The sequence below is a fragment of the Eublepharis macularius genome, chromosome 9 (genome assembly GCF_028583425.1).
Source record: "Eublepharis macularius isolate TG4126 chromosome 9, MPM_Emac_v1.0, whole genome shotgun sequence".
Taxonomy (NCBI): domain Eukaryota; kingdom Metazoa; phylum Chordata; class Lepidosauria; order Squamata; family Eublepharidae; genus Eublepharis; species Eublepharis macularius.
Window position 1 is genome coordinate 108012035 of NC_072798.1, and position 16897 is coordinate 108028931.

Below are 16897 nucleotides of genomic sequence, written 5' to 3' on the forward strand. Positions count from 1 at the left end.
GCTAACGCCGAAGGAGAAAAAGCGAGCAAGCATGCTCGAAAACATTTCAGGTTTTATTATTGGCATCTTTACATTAATTAATACTGCGGTGAAAACCATTCATTGCACAGAATGTAACCATAATTTACAACATAGAAATGCAGTCTAAGTAAGTTACGACAAGGAATTACAAAAAATTCATTAGAAAGAAAGCCACCGAACATGGCAACTAACCATTCCCTCATCGCTGAGTCAACATGGTAGTACTAGAGCCTGTGGCTATTTACACATTCCTTGGAATTGTTAATCACAGAGAGCCAAGCCACAAGTGACGAGTGACACTTGCCTGGCAAGTGAACAGACCCACGTGTATACCTCCCTGTTCACTTGCCCTCCACTTGCCACTACGCGATCAAGTGAAGGGCAAGTGAACAGGGAGGAATACACGTGAGTCTGTTCACTTGCCAGGCAAGTGTAATTCGTCACTTGTAGCTTGGCCCAGAGAGCGCTAAAATTGTTCTCAAAGGAACACTATATACTGTACAGTCCTCAAAAATAATTTATTACGCAGTTTCTAGAAAAAACGCTAGTCCTTTTTTCCCTTCGTTCTTTTTCGTGGTTGCACAAGAACTGTGCCGTGCTTCCTAACAGCCGAAGAGTGGATCCCTCAGAGAGAAGAGGAGGTGGAATCCGCGACTTCCCGTCCGTTGCAGGCAGTGGGCACGTACACATGAGCTGAGGCTGAAAGACAGAGATCCGTGTTAACCACGACAGGATTTTTTTTTTAACCCCGTGTTTTCCCTTAGGCTTTACAATGGTGAGAAAAAATTACAATCTTTTCAAATCAATCAGATGTCGGTGGGGTTAATAGGTCTGCATGACAAGTTTAAATTAGATTCAAAGCCATACTAATTCTGCAGAAAGGAAACCTGGGAACTGCAGTTTGATGACATGGCTGGAGTTTTCCAACAGGGAACCCTCTGCCCTTTCTTCCAAGGACGCTCCCCAGGACCCTTTTGCAGAAGACATAAACGCCAAACTAGCTGGCGTGCCAGAATTTATTGAATGAAAATATGCGTCTCCTGCCTTAGCCCCTCAGGCGTAAGCTGTCTAACAAAGCAACAGCAAGTACCAGGGCACAAAACCAAACTAACAGCCAGTTAATAAGACACAACAATGCTCCTCTCTGTGTGTGGTGAGACAGACAGAGAGATCTACAGACATAAAGGTGGGGCATTTCTCATGCATTCCAGCCCTGACTTGTGAAAAGTACTGCTGAGCCGAACCAGCCGATTTTTTCCTGTATGTGGAGGGAAGAAGTGACTTCAGTTAGGGAAGATGGGTGTCTGGAGGCACCGAGGAGAGCTGCTGAAATGTGTGGAGGGGGCACCGGCATCAGCAGCACTGGAAGTGGGGCAGCTACCAGGCAGGGCCCACTACTGCCCCCCCACCCCCACTCACTTGCTCTGCTCCACCACCTCTGCTGCCAGATGCTCCCGTTGCTCGTGCCGCTGGGGAAAGAGCTGCAGGCAGTGCAGAAGCTGAGATGCATCAAAGGCAGAAGGACTTGCAGGCGGGCAGGGGGAGCAGGCACAGCCCAATGTGAGGCATGCCAACGGGTGGGAAAGAAGAAGCGTGTGAAATGAGGGCTTGGGGTGAGCAGAGAAGGTGAGGAGGCCCTGGGAACTCTCTGCTGGCCCCCCAAACCTGGTCAGGAGGTTGGCGTCCACCTTCCCCCCCCCCCCCCCGCCCAGCTGTAGTTTCTTTTCCCTTTCACGGGATGTTTAGCCGGGAGCCGACAAGTCGACTTTGAGTGCCTCGATTCTCACAGGCAGGATGTCCAACCCCCAGAAAGGGGAGCCAGTACTTTGAGGTACATGTACTAATGTTTGTTGATACTGTGTCATTCCCAGCAAAGCCTTCGTCATACCTTGAACTGGATTTTTATAATAAGTCTTCATTAAACCAACCAGTGGAGTTTTTTGTAAAATATCTTGGCAGGGTCCTGACAGGGAGGAGGCCCCGGGAAGCCTCTGCCTGGGCCCCCCACACCTGGTCTTGCTGGGATTGGCTCTGTTTAACTGGCTGCTGCAGCCACTTCCAGGGGACTGATTTGTGCTGCAGTGAGACATCGTGAGTGACACCGGCCCTCCCTGACCAGGAACAGGCGGGCAACAGAGGAGCTTCCTCCTACGCCTGCCTTCCAAGAAGTCAAAGGGGTCACACCTTGAACAGCACTACTGCATGACCCGTTCGTCCTTCTCTGGCCAAGGGAGGAGGTGGACCACACGGCAGGCAGGAGGACGCTTTGCCCTTCTTGGAGTGTTCCCTGAAAGAGCACCGAAATAGGGTGCCCCTTTTTGTGGGGTACAAATTTACTTATTTACTTGCTTCATTTTTACCCGGCCTTTCTCCAAGGGGGACCCAAAGCAGCCGACTTCATTCTCCTCTCCACCATCAAATCCTCACCACAGTCCTATGAAATCAGAGACTGGAGGCGGCTCTTTCAGCTCAACCCTGCAGCCCCCCGCCAGCCCCCTTGAAGTCTTTGCTCACCTTGGGGACAGGTGATTCCCAAGCCACTGATGCCGAATCGGCTGAGGTGCAGCCGGTGAGTGACCACGTTCTTCTGTGGCTGGAAAAGAACAATGTGCACTTTGGGAGCAAACAAACACCCCAAGACGACGAAGCCGCTCAGGCTTACGGAGATGCACATGGTTGTGGTCTGGACCTGCATGGGGAGAGCCGTTGCCAGAGAAAGAAGCAGAAAGGGAAACGTGTAAGCCTCCGTTTTAGACGTCGCCCACAAACAAAACGCGAGAGAGCAGAAACCCTCTCCCTCAGGGAAGAGGAGGACAGGAGAGCCATGCTGGCTCAGGCCATGATGCCCACGGAGCAATCATAACCTCTCCGGAAGGGGCGTTCAAAGAATGGTGGTGGTGGAGAACGCCATCAAGTCATCGCTGACTTACGGCGACCCCTGGTGGAGTTTTCAAGGCAAGAGACTAACAGAGGTGGTTTGCCGTTGCCTGCCTCTGCCACTCTCCCATCCAATTACTAACCAAGGCCGACCCTGCGAGCCCCCAAGATATGGCAACATTCGGCTTGCCTGGCCTATCCAAGTCAGGGAATTCAAAGGATACCAGGTCTGATAAACCAAATCTTTGATCTAGTTGATTTGAGCCCCCCCCCCCCGCCAACTACTATCAAACGTCAACGTTTTTTATGATGGATCTGTTTTATAACCTTTGCCAGGAATTATAGGCTAGTCTACAAGGTTTTATTAAGGTCCAGCAAGAGAGGGAAGGTTTTGGGAAGGTTTTTGGCTATGTCTGAGTAGGGTAAGAGTTGCTATTTTTTTCCCTGGCCGGGCTCCTCTACCTTCAGCTGATGCATAAGATGCAGAGGTTTGGCAGCAGCACTTCCCCCCAGGTTGCAGTTGTGGCAAACATCTTCACCTACTGAATTTTTTACTCTAGCAAGGGTGCTAAACCATGAAAAGATGGTGTGCTGCCGGTGTCGCAGCATTGGACCCTTCAGTCCGTGAGCTGGTTCCTAAAGGTATCTTCATCATTCTTGGACTGGTGCATCAGGGGGTGGCTGGCCCATGTGACTGAGGCGTCTTTCATAAATCACCACAGACGGATCTTTCACGTGTCAGTTTGAACACACTCCAATGCAGTGCAGCAGAGAGCAAAAAGTTGAAAACACTTACAGTTGTATTAGATTATGGCCAAGGCCCTTCAGTGGTTCAAGTCAGTCTCTGAACTGGCCTTATACAAAGTCAGACCATCATTCTACCTGCCCTAGCACTGTCTACTCTGCCCCCAGCTTCTCCAGATCGCCACGAGCCATTTCCCCCCTAGCGCTGGCTCCTACAACCCTTTAACCCAGAAATACTGGGGATTGAACCCATGACCCTTCTGCTGCAAGTCACCACCTTATATAACCAAGTGACAAGAGACCGCAAGTGCCTTCAGGCAGGGATTGATATCACCGAACAGAGTTAACATTAAAATGCTAAATGCCTATTGTCTGCACTACGCCAAGCAGCTGGTTCATTTTCTGTTAGGAAAATCCTTGGGGTTATGCCAACAGCAAGGAAGACATCTCAGCCTTGGATGGGAGAGGGCACCCAAAGAGCAGCCGGCCTGTACCCCACGGGAGGAGGAGGAGGAGGAGGAGGAGGACTCTTGGAACAACCAATGGGGGAGCGAGGCTTCAAAGACTTACCCTGTAGTCACTCGATGTCACATAAAAGATGGGGAGGAACGCCAGCCAGATGATGCACGTTGTGTACATTGTAAAACCAATAAATTTGGCTTCATTGAAGTTTTCTGGGCATTTCCGTGTTTTGAAGGCATACACTGTGCATAGGACTACGAGGATAACGTCGTATGTTAAAGAGATCAGCATGCTGGAGTCCTTGACGTTGCACTTCAGTATGACAGTCTGCCGCTTCTCGGGAAGGGTGAACCGCCGGGTGCCCGGGGCCTCCAAAATCAGCCACACAGACACCACCACAATCTGCACCATGATAAGGCTCAGGCAGATGAGGACCTGCGAACAGGGGCTGATGAATTTGGGCCGCTGAGCCCCGTTCTTCACCCCATTAAATATTCTGGCAATACAGTTTGTTTTGGTCAGCAGGGGAGCATAGCAAATGGCAAAGGACGTACCCAGGCCCAAGCGGCGCAAGGTGCAAATGGCCGGAGAAGGCTTGGCAATGAAAAAGAACGTCATGCTGTAGGAAAGGAAGACTCCAAAGAGGAGGATGTAGCACAGCTCCCGACCCGAAGCTTTAACCAGGGGGGTGTTGTTATGCTTGATAAAGACCCCCACAACTAGGAAGGTACAAACAAAGCCCAGGCATGCAATGGTCACCGGCCCGATTGCCCAGGCATCTTCCCACTCGATGTAATCTTCGGAGAGGTCGTAACAGCCGGTGAGATCAGCACTCGGCCACCGCCCAGGCCCGCAGTCTGCGCACGCCGATTCGTTCGCCAGGTACTCAAAGGGCTCGCAAGGGATGCAGATCCAGCAACAGACGTCTCCCGGCTGCATGCTCTTCATTTCATTGGGTGCGCAGGGGTCACTGCACTGGGAGGTGGGAGTGAGGCTCCTCGACCAGTGAATGGCGTCCACGTCGAGCGTCAGAGTCTCTGCCCACTGGCCAACTTTTAGGTAGGAGTATTTGCCTCCATTGTGTTGGAAATTGAAGACATTATATCGGCCCATCCCGTCACCATACATGTCAAACTTAACAACGTTGTCTGCAGATTTGGAAGAACTATATGGAGCTGCCAATGACAAGAAGGGGAAAGAAAATAATGTTGCTACTTCGTGCTTTTTCTTTCTTTGGGAAACACATCAGAGAACATGTACACAGTGCTGTTCAGTGAATTCAGTCTTTCAGTTATAATGTTACCAAACCTGAAAAGAGCCTAAGATCATCCGGTGGAAACATTTCTGTTCTCCGTTGGCTTCTAGAGATGTACAACCTTTTTTAAAATGATGCAGACCTTGATTTGGCCGTATCCGTGCACTACCGTTCAGTGTTAGGATATGGAGCATCAGCTCTAGCTAACAGTGCTTGGCTGCTGATAGATGCAGACGCTTGGGAAGTGGCCATTAATGCCCTTCACCCAGTTAAAACCCCACAACAGGCTGGGAAGCATAGCGGTGTTCGCTGGGAGGTCTGGGAGGGTTTGCTAATTATTCCCATAAAGCACACTGGTTATGGCATTGGCCAGTGCTGAGGTGTGTCTGCTCCCAGCACCTGCCACGGATATTTGGGGAAAGATCGCAGGAAACATCTTTTGGTCTGAGCATTTATTTGGAGAGGGATGTGGTGAGGAGGAGGTCAATCACAGCAGTTTCTTTCTTCATTGGCTAGAATAACAGATGGGAGGAAGAACGTTGGACTGAATATTACTTGAGTATTTTATCCCATATATCTGGATCTATAAGGGTTAGGGGGCTAAGGGAGGGGAGGTGGCATGGTGGAGCCCAGTCTCGTCAGATCTTGGAAACTTCTCAGGGTCAGTACTTGGAAGACCACCGAGGAAGACCCTGCAGAGGAAGGTAGGAGCAAAACTTCTCACTTGCCTTGCAAGCTCCATGCTGGGGTCACTATAACTCAATTGCAACTTGTGAGTCTGAGACTTTTTAAAAGAAGAAAATCTAGGCTCCAGTGGCATTCAAAGAATCCAATATGGACAGCCAAGCCACAGAGTAGCTCTGTGTCAGCATAAGAGGCTATGGCTAGTCTCCAGAATGGCACGGCAAGTAAGAATGAACTAGATTTCTAAATAGGTAGATCTCTTCTTATCCTCAGTAAGAACAACAACAACAACAACAACATTCGATTTATATTCCGCCCTTCAGGACAACTTAACGCCCACTCAGAGCGGTTTACAAAGTATGTTATTATTATCCCCACAACAAAAATCAGGTGGGTGGGGCTGAGAGAGCTCTGAGAGAGCTGTGACTGCCCCAAGGTCACCCGGCTGGCTTCAGGCGGAGGAGCGGGGGATCAAACCCGGTTCTCCAGATTAGAGTCCCACGCTCTTAACCACTACACCAAACTGGGTCTAATCTTTCTTAGATGTAATCTCTATCATGCAAAGAGAGAAGTTTCATTGTTTTATTGATCTCTGGCTGCAAGCTTATTGTCAACTTGAATGAAACCTGATCTCATCCATGATCATTTCCACCCTTTGCTTCTCAAAGTCCTCGCCTGTTTTTGAGTTGGCAGGGCCTGGGAAGGCCCAGTGCGGCGGCTGCCATCAGCCTCTGCCCCACCATTCCCCTGATGGCCCCGCCCGCACCCACCAATGGCTGTGCCACCCACAGGACAGGAGCATGAGTGGCAAGTGACAGCGCAGCCAATGGGTGGGCTGTGATCCCTGCAGGCTGCAAACACCTCCCACTCCCCGAGGGAGCTGGCAGCTAGGGACCAGGTGCCACAGAGCTCGCGGCACCCACACCATGGCGCCCTGCCAGGATTGGCTGCCTAGATGAGCAGCAGGGGTGTGTGTGTGTGTGTGTGTGCGCGTGCACGCGCGCACCGGGCCCAGAGGTGCATGCTGTGTTGCGGTGCTCTCAAGGTAAGTGCTCCCTCAGAGGGCTGTGTGCCAGTGGGGCAGCCCCAGCCCTGACCACGTGATTGGCCAGTAGCTGAGTTCCCCCCCAGGGGGCAGGGTGTGGGGCAGGACAGGCGAGACACCTCAATGACAGGCTGCATCCAAGTATCCGCGGCAACGCCATCAGGACCCGCCCATAGAGTCCTGCCGGGACTATTCATGGGGCAACCCAGTGGGGATGTGAGATTGAGCGGCCCTCATCAGCAAGCGAAGACACGTGCTGGGAGACGCTTGTGTTCAAAACAAACTTTATTCAGTGCAGGAAGCACACGTGTTGACAAGGCGGCAGTTGGCACAGGGCAAGGGACATCTGCACTGGGGTTGGGACCCACTGGAGGGAGGCTGGGTGTCAGCCCATGGGCTGGCGGTCTGGGAGGGATGGGGGGAGGCACCCTCAGACTCCGAGGGGATCAGGAAGGATGGCAGAACTGTCCCGGGGCCCAGGCACAGAGCCTTCAGCCCAGCCTGCACATCTCCCCTACCCTGGTGGCAATGTGGGTGACAACCAGGAGGATTGGCTGGAGGTGCTCAGAGAACTGGTGGGAGTCTGTGGCCTGGGGCCATTACTACCGGGCTGGCATGGCCGCTGCATTACTACCTGGTTGGCATGGCTGCCACAGACTCCCTCTGGAACCTGGAGCAGTGTGGAAGGTTGATGGGGGGCTCATTGTGTTGCCTCTTCCACCTTCCACACTGAGGACGAACTATTTCCCCCCAGGCCCCAACCCTCTGCTGCCCCTCATCCAGGCGGTGTACCTGGTCCACCTTCTGCCACCACTGTATGTTGGGGCCACTGGAGGAGTCACTAAGCCCACCAGTACCCGTACAAATCAGCTCTCTCCTGTTCTCAGGCAACATCTGCCTGGGTTGCTTCCACCTAGACAGGGTATCCATTCAAGCCCTGTGCGAGAAGCTCGCCCTGGTGCTGCAGGGGCAGGCCACTGGGCCCAGGGCCGTATCAGTCCTGCAGAAGATGCTGCTCTTGCTCCGCTTCCTGGAAACTGGGTCCTTCTATACTTAACTTGAGGAAGGAACTGGATTCCAGAAACGGGATTAATATCGGAAGCCCATTGTACTGTCGTCTTTTTGTAGCATTAATTGTTTACATTAGACCATTGTGAATACACTGTAATTTAATTTGTTGAACTATTGCTGACACCACATTATAACATTTAATTTAAAAGGACATTGATGTTACTTGAGTAGTTATGATTTGCTGCCACGTGGTGGCTCTGTTGTGAAGTTGGATACATTACACCGTGGTCCATTGTTTGTATTGCAGGTAACAAGTAATGCCAGACTGCCCTTGCACTGGAAGGGGAGGGAGCACTCAGTTGGAATAAGGGGTGGATGGCGTGCTGGCCAGATGCCCCCTCCCCATTTGCTCCATGTGGGGGAGCTTTGGGGTGCACTCCTGAGCCCCTCTGGCGAGGCCACCCCCCACCTTCCAACAGGGCGCAATATAGGATGGACAGAAGGGTAGAACTGGGGCGGCCCCACAGCCCCCTGCACAGCACGGGGAGGATGGCCAAGCTTGGCAAGGGCTGCGGCAGGCCACGGTTCAGCTGGGCTGTGCACACCCTGTGTTGCGGCCCTCCCAGCCAGGCGCTGCAGTAGCAGGTGTGGCAGGCTGGGGAGCCAGCCGGCCACTGCGATGGCAGGCCACTGCTCAGCTTGGGCTGGGCATGCGTCTGCTTTGCTGCTCTCCCAGGCAGGGCGGCTTTAAGAGCCGCAGCCACCATGGTGGTGGGCTACTGCTCAGCTGGGGCTAGGCGCATGCCTGCTCCTTGGCCCTCTTGGGAAGAGTCATGGCCACTGCTGCGGTGGGCTGCAGCTCAGTTGGGGCTGGGCGAGCACGTGCTCTTGGCCCTCCCAGGCAGGGCAGTGGTAGACCACCGCTCAGTGGTAGACCGCCGCTCAGCTGGGACTGGGAACATGCTACTCCTCAGCCCTCTAAGGAGGGCAGCCTGAAGAGCTGCCGCCGCTGCCGCAATGGGCCACCACTCAGCCGTGACTGGGCACGCACCCACTTTGCTGCCCTCCTAGACAGGGCGGTTTTAAGAGCCACGGCTGCAGCCTTGGTGGGCCACCGCTCAGGTGGGGCTAGGTGCACGCCTGCTCCTCAGCCCTTCAGGGTGATGTGGGTTGAAAAAGCCAGTTCAGCTGGGTCTGGGTGCCTGATCCCCAGACATTTTGGGCAGGGTGGGCTGGAGAGCTGGCTGGCCACCACGGAGCCCCCCTCTCCAAATGCTGTGCTCCCCAGCCCCCCCCCAATCTCCAGGATTTCCCAAGCCAGAGCGGGCAACTCCAGGTTGGCCTTGGCTCAATCGGGCTGTGCAAATCACCGGCCCCTTCCTCCACCTGGACTGTATGAGGGGCTGGCCAGGGCCATGGCAATGAGCTGAGGCTCAGCTAGGACATGCACGCCCCCCTGAAACCCACCCCCCCTTTCCCCCTTCCTGCCTTTTACTGTGGCATGGGGTTGACTGCCTGCTGGGTTGGGGGTTGCCATCCCTTCAGGGGGCTGCTGCAGCTGCAAGCTGGTCATGCCCCCCGCCCCCAGCTCTGAGGTGCATGGGGATGGAGGCTTGCTGGGGGCTGCTGCAGTGGGTGGCAGCTGGGGTTGCTACTCTCCAGGTGGGGTAGCATCTTTGGAAGTGGGGGCCCATGGGAGCGACCTCCTCCCTGACTCCCCTGGTGGGGTATATGACACAGAAGTCACCCAGGCCCAGACATAGCATCATGGGCGGGCCCCCTACAACCATGATGGGAGAGCAGCGGTGCGGGAATAGCAGCAGGAGCTCAGGTTAGGGCAGCAACCAAGGGGCCCGGAATGGGGCCCATGACCAGGGATGCAGCCAGGGGGCTTGTGCAGGCTGTGAGTAGAGTGGTTCATCACGCCTAGCTGGGTGAGAGCTATCCTGCCCCCCCAGCCAAGAGGCAAGCCTTTCACCAAGGCACCGGTCAAGGTTGGGGCGGGACAGCCATGCGGCACTGTTTTGCAGAATCCAGGCAAGAAGAGGTGAAGGATTACAAGGAGTCAGACACACATTCCAGTGAGGCTGACTGGGCCCAGTGCAGGAGATGAGCCATGGAGGGCAGGCGTGGTGCTCCAGCTGGTGTGGAAAATCACCTCCCCCTGGAAGGGTGGGGGAGGCACCGGTGGGGTTCCACCTGACACAACTGGTCAAGGAAAACATGGCAAACAGGCACCATGTGGACTGGTTCACTTCTCTGTGTGCCAGATGGCAGGGGATTGTGGAGGCTGGTCAGGGAGAACGTAGCAAAAGGGCATCATGTTGACTGGTTGGGGATTGTGGAGGCTCCAAGCAGCGCAAAAAACTTGAGCAGGACAGCCAGCAAAGGACACCACCTGCGACTGGGTGACAGTATACAAGGTGCAAGGAGGTGGTCACAGCAGCATACCCTGGGGGGCCTGCACCTGTGTGGCCTCACGCGGCAGGTAGCATAGGCGAAGATAACAGAAGGTGACAAGGTGGCTGCTGAGTGCCATCAGTAATTCATAAAAGGGTATTCAGCAGCGAGCAACCAGGTGGGGCCAGAAGAACAACTTTGTCGGGATTGGTACAGTCGGGCTACCTGACTGGGGCGGGGTGGAACGGGCCTTGGACAACAAGGGTGGCATGCAGCATTACTCATCCAGGAGGCCACACCGGGAGTTCAAAGCTGGCAGACATCAGTGGCCGTGGCATGGGTACAATCACGTGCGCGAAGGATGCAGTGAGTGATCCCCCCCAGCATGCATGACCCCAGGCCACCAGGAGGTTACCAGACATGGAAGCAGTCAAGAACTGGAATAAATTGGCCGCCAGGTGGATAGCGGGACCATCTATCCCCCCCCATCTCTAACCTCAGAGTGTTTCATCTGGGGGTAGTAGCCAAGAAACAACTGGCAAGAACCTCCTGATTCATCAGAGTACCACCTGATTCACCAGTCGTCTTACCCAAAAGGTTGCCAGTTAATGACACAACTCCACCCGAGCCATGTTTAGGGCACTGTGCCTCCTTCAACCCAGTGGGGAACCCAGAGCACGGCACACAACCAACCTTCCGGCCCCCAACAATGCAGCTTGACGATCCATACCTCATGGGCTGCAGATCCACTGCAGCATGCATGCCCTTCACAATGTGCAGCACTTTTCAGGATGTCCTATGCCTCGCAGGCTGCAGATCCAAGGGCAGTGGTAAGTGGACAAGGCCACACCCAAAGGGATGTGCTGTAGCATGCCTGACCTTCAGAATGTTCGGCACTTTTCAGGAATGGATGGCGAAAAGACGGTGGGGGCAATCCACACACCACGCTTTACCCAGATGAGTTCCTGATGGTAGGTCCAGCGGGCAGCACAGCTTGTCAAGGGCTGGTGCTGTTGTTATAGGGGGTCGCAATAGAGCTTGGTGTCCCACTGGCACAAGAGGAGATGGACGGCTTGCGCTAACCACATGCATAATTGGGATACTGGTAGACACCAGGCGAGGCACGTGCAGCCTCCACAAGACAAACTCGGAGTGCTACGGAACAAGGGTATGTTGGGGCAACCTAGGGCATCATGAGAGAAGCCCAATCAGTGAGGAGGAGCCAGAAACCTGCCCTGGAGGGCGGTGGGCACATGGGAGTGCCTTCTGCTCTTGCTTGGCCACAGCTGTGGTGGGAGTGACCGTGGTGGACTGCCAGATTTGTGTCAAGAAAACCACAAGGGCATCCAGGTGGCAACAGCCCAGGGAGACCAGTGTGTCCTTGCAGAGGCACTCAGACGCTGTGGGGAGCCTGGTGTTTTGGAGTGGATGGGAAAGGGCTCTGGCATGCTCAGAGGTGGCCTGATGCTGGGTGGGGAACGGGTAGTCTTGGGGACCTGATGCTCCTGGAGTCTTTCTGATCCTGGTGGCAGTCATGCTATGGAGCGACTGGTTTTGGAACAAGAGGGCCTTCTTATGGTGGACAATTGGGCGGTGGAGAGAATGGCACCAAAAGATCTGCTGCCCACATGCCTGGCCAACGCTCCCGTCTGGCTGTAATCAATGAAGTTGTGGCCATTCCAACCAAATGGAGGTGTCTGTGGGTCCGGGGTCTGGGTCCCAGCCCCCAGACTTGCCAGGAGGGAGCAGTGGGAGGCAACCAGGAGGCAGTGGCCCTACCACCCCAGCCAGCAACCAGGTCCAGAACCTGCCCACTCCAGGGGGAAGAGGCGAAAGGCCCAAGACTCAGAGGGCTGGGGGGAGCAGGGGGAGACCAGCCAGTCCCACCCTCCAGGGGGAAGAGAGGGAGCTAAGCAGGACAGAGGCAAAGGGCCAGGACAGGGGGAATAGGGACCCAGCAACAGCCCAAACAGAGCCCTTACCTGCCAAGGATGAGAAGCAGCCACTACAGCCCAGAGCCACACCCTGGCTAGAGGACAGCAGCCTGGCTCAGGAGGTGCTAGGAGCCAAGCTCCTCCAGGTGGAGCTGCCACAGGCATTCTGGGGGAGGAGATGGGTAGCCCCACCCGGCATCAATGAGCAGGCAGCCCAGAAGCTGGCCCCAGGGCAGCTCCTTGCAAGCAAGGCCAGGCATGCTCAGCAGCACAGCAGCCGGCTGGGGCAGCTCCTCATGAGCAAGGCCAAGGAGGCCTCAGCTGGGGATGGCTCGCATTCAACCCCACCCTGCCAGCAAGGCAAGGAAGCCAAGAAGGGATTAGTGGTAGGAGGGAAACACCTGAGGGAAGGCACAGCTGGGCCAAGTCAGGAGAGGGAACAAGCCTAGAAGGAGGGTGGGGCAGGGAAAGGAAACCCTATATAAGGTGGCTAGGAAGAGCTCTGAGGTGGTGGGTGTGAGTAAGGAGTGATGGTGTGGAGTGAGAGCGGAGCAGTGTGAGAGTGGAGGCTTGGAGGAGAGTTCTGGGAGAAGGAGATGATGGAGGACACAGAGGGTAAGCAGGCCAGGTTGAGCAGGCCAGCGAGTGGACTGAGAGGGAGTCTGGGTGATGTATACCGCCCCTCCTTCCACAGAGCAGGGTCCTGCAGTATCCCTGGTGCCCCTCTGACGCCAGGGCCAGCCCAGCTGGGGCCCCACCCAGCGGCGGCAGCAACAAGCCCTGACACTGTGGATCACTTGCTGGAACCCAGGCTCTCTGGCTTGCTCTGCTCTGCTTATTTATTTATTTAACCAACATTTCATAGACATAGTAGGTGAAATTCATGCTGCCCAAGGTCATGGATAGTGAGGGGGGAAATACACCTCCCATAAGGCTGTGGACATGTGCAAGTAATATTCATAAAATGGACTTAAATAAACACCAGATGGTCAGACTTTTTGAAAAATGAAGTTTGCTCATAATCACCGGCTGACTGATTTGCTCCCGGTTTCTATAAACTGTTGGTTATTGAGCATGGAGCAGCCACCACACAGCAGGTCTGTGGCAGAGGGCCTGAAGGAGGACTGCCCCTGGGCTCTGGGTGAACGCATCTGTGCCAAACATCACCGAGGGCCCTGCCTGCCTGCTCCGCTTGAAGACTTGCACAATGACCTGGTTAGCAGGCTGTTCAGGGACAATGTTGGAGAATCGGCCCCCTTTTTGCAAACTGGAAAATAGCTGATGATCCAACTGGCAGGAGTTTGAGCATCTGTGGCCCTTGCTTTAAATTAACATTATTCCTGGCTATCTTTTTCTAGGCTACCTGGGTCCAAACACTGCTATTTTTCTGTATGGACATTTATTCTCGCTGTCTTTTCATTACAATTCCTAAAATCAGTGAGACGTGATGACTTCTGCTCTGCTCTAATCCCAGCTTGACCAGCTTGGTCACAAATTGCAGCGTCCTTGGACACAAACCTGTTCCTCTGTGGTGCCAGAGGTGAGATGAGAGGCCATCACAAGCAAGGAAAGTGAACTTTTAGAACATTTTTCTTTCAAAAATTGAACAGTCCCTACCTGTAAGCAACCATTTTGTGATTAACCTAACTTTACAATTTAGAAATGGCCCATAGTTGCTCAAAAGCAGTTGTTAAGAACATCCCCTTGGTACACAATTTTGCTTAACCCCATTGATTCTAGAGGTGTATAGAAAGATTTCAGGCTATCTTGTGAAGTGGGAGGCACGTGAAATATTTCCCACTAGTTTTATCTCCAGTTTAGCACGGTTTTGCCTCTCCATCTGTGTTCTGAATCTGATCACAGTACCTGTGTAGGTAAGGAGGTTTAACTCTTTTCTCTGAGCTGTTTTTTTCTCTTAAAGCACCCCCTTCTAGATTTTTTCTTCAGTAGGTAAAATGTAAGCAGAGTCAATATATTTTACTCTGCAGGCTTGTGTGGCACCTTCAGGAAAACGGCCCGCGGAGAAAGGGGCTAAGAACTCAGCCTTTTAGCCTTCTGTCAGCCTCCGCCTCCGCCCCTCCCTCTCTTATGCTTTGAGGCTGAGCAGGGTGGGGTGGGGTGGGGGGGGTCCTTCTGGCTGGCCATGAGGGGAATCCTTCTTCACCTGCTATACGCTTGTTGTGTCAGAAGAGATTTAATTTGAATAGGTCTGCTCCTGAGGAATTGGTTAGACCTCGTCTAGGGTTGGCAGGATTTGTGCAGGATGATACTTGTTATTGGTGAGCTATCTGAGACCTCCAAGAAGGGAGGAAGACCCCCACATTCAAATCAAATCAAGCATTACAGTCAAGAGGTCAGCATTGACCCCCATATGCATGGCTGAATGAGCCCAGGGGGCTGATGTGCGTGTGAGTCCCTCAGTGCTGTTTGTGATCATGCGATCCTTTTTACGGCTCGGTTTGAGGCGACTGGGTTATTATGGGCATTTCTCTGGTGCCGACAAGTTGAAACAAGGTGCAGTCGGAAGCCATGCTGAACTATTATAACTTTGACCTTTGAAACCGCCAACTGCAGGCAGATCTACGTAGCTGGGCAGCATTTTAGAGCACTCACATGGAAGGGGAGGGGGAGTGAGTTCAGTACGTGCACGGTTCACAGTGGCCCGTTTCTTTTGTCTGTGGTCTTTATTCTGCGGGGGGGGGGGACAACTCTCACTTTCATCCTTTGATGTTTCACTGAACTTTATTAACCCCCCACTCACAAAGCCCTGCAAGCCAGAACACTCGCCTAGAAGACAGTAGCCTCATTGGCCTCACAAGATCTTCGTTATTAAGGAGTATATGAGGAATTACTCATATTTATCACAATTATAATAGCTGATAAAGGAGCACTTCTTAAAAAATGACTGTTAATAGCCACACAGAAAACCTTTATGGGACCATCTGGTGTCATCTTGTACCAGCAGTGAATCTCGCTGTTCTTTATTACAGCCTCATTTGCCGCTGTTTAGATATATTTACGGACAAATAGCAAACCAACAGGGTCTAATTTAGAACTCTTAATTTGGACCTGATTTAGATTTAGATTCTAATGTTTCAGACCAGTGCGGGAGACCTGCAGGCAGAAGCATCGTCAATGCAGATCCACATACGGAGGCCCCTCTGCAGCCGCACTGAGCTGCTCCCTGACTGCACATGGCTGTTTGCTCAGAGGTCCATTGGATTTGGGCTTAAATTTTAGTACGTCCAGGTGATTATAATGCACTTCTTTTGTTCTTATAGGCTACGTTTAGAAGACTTAGAAAACGTTGTTAGTTCTCTGCTATTCAGTGGAGTAGATAATGAGATGTTTGCAGGCCAACCTCTTTCAGCGTTTCTTTGTCTGCAAAAGCACTCACCTTCCATACTGGGTTGTTATAAGGATTATTGGGAGTAATTTGTGGATGTACATTGAAAGCACTACAGGAATGCTGAGTATTATTTTTATTATTAATTTAGGGTTATCACAGTTCTGAGTACCAACAAGAAGGACTTACAGACAATGAATTCACGTGTTTATATAGCTTTTCGTGGGCTAAAAGATCAACAATACATCAGTTGTCTGTTGATTTCCCTTCTATATTCTATGAGAATCCATTTGATAATGGCCCCTTTATCAATCTTAAACAGGAGGACTCTGAAGAAAAAAACTTCTATTGTTTAAACTTGACTATGGCTGATTCCGCACACGTTGGATAATGCCCTTTCAATGCACTTTATCAATCGTTTGAGGTGGATTTTTTCTTCCGCACATGACAAAATCCATTCCAAATGATCTATAAAGAGGATTGGAAGTGCATTATCCAACGTGTGCAGAATCAGCCTCAATCAAACTAAATGAGAGGCTAGAGGACTAGGCGAAATTAGTCAGTAATCTGTTTCATGTGCACAGTTACTGTAAACTTGTGGATTAAAACATACAAATTTTAAGTTACAACACCAACAATTGGACATTGTACTTAATCTTTTACTAAAAAGACACTATGGTGTCCAATATACCTTAAACATAACTTTTTGCTTAATAAGTCACAGCTTAAGATCCATTGAAGCAACAGGTATAAAGCTTAAAACCGTATCCCATTGCTTTGGCAGAATTAGACAATCCTTCCTTTCCTTTCCATAGCTCCTATGATCAAATGATCTTGAGCAATGACTAATATAATAATAAATTGATTTCTAAAGGAAAAGATGGTAAACAGAAATTTAGCATCCAACAAGGTTATATTTGGATCACTAACTAGCATTAGATAGGGAAAAATCTCCCCCTGAAAATTATTAATCTGAGCGCAAGTTAAAAGAGGTAAATCCAGCAATTTCTAAAAACAGTAAAAAGAGGACATTTCAACATTTTATGAGACAATGTGTTAATTTTACCCTGACCACATACACAAAGGCAATCTGAATACGGAATAGGATGGAAGCTACC

General features: G+C 52.1%; 1 protein-coding gene across 1 annotated transcript in view; it reads right to left on the minus strand.

The window, feature by feature from the left end:
- Positions 1-646: 646 nt before the first annotated feature.
- Positions 647-16897, minus strand: part of GRM3 (glutamate metabotropic receptor 3) — a 101653-nt gene continuing 85402 nt past the window's right edge. Inside the window, exons 4-6 of the mRNA XM_054988609.1 lie at positions 4213-5279; positions 2536-2710; positions 647-720 (exon numbers count right to left, since the gene is read on the minus strand). Of these exons, the coding sequence (XP_054844584.1) occupies positions 647-720; positions 2536-2710; positions 4213-5279 (1316 nt within the window). The remainder of the gene's footprint in view (positions 721-2535; positions 2711-4212; positions 5280-16897) is intronic.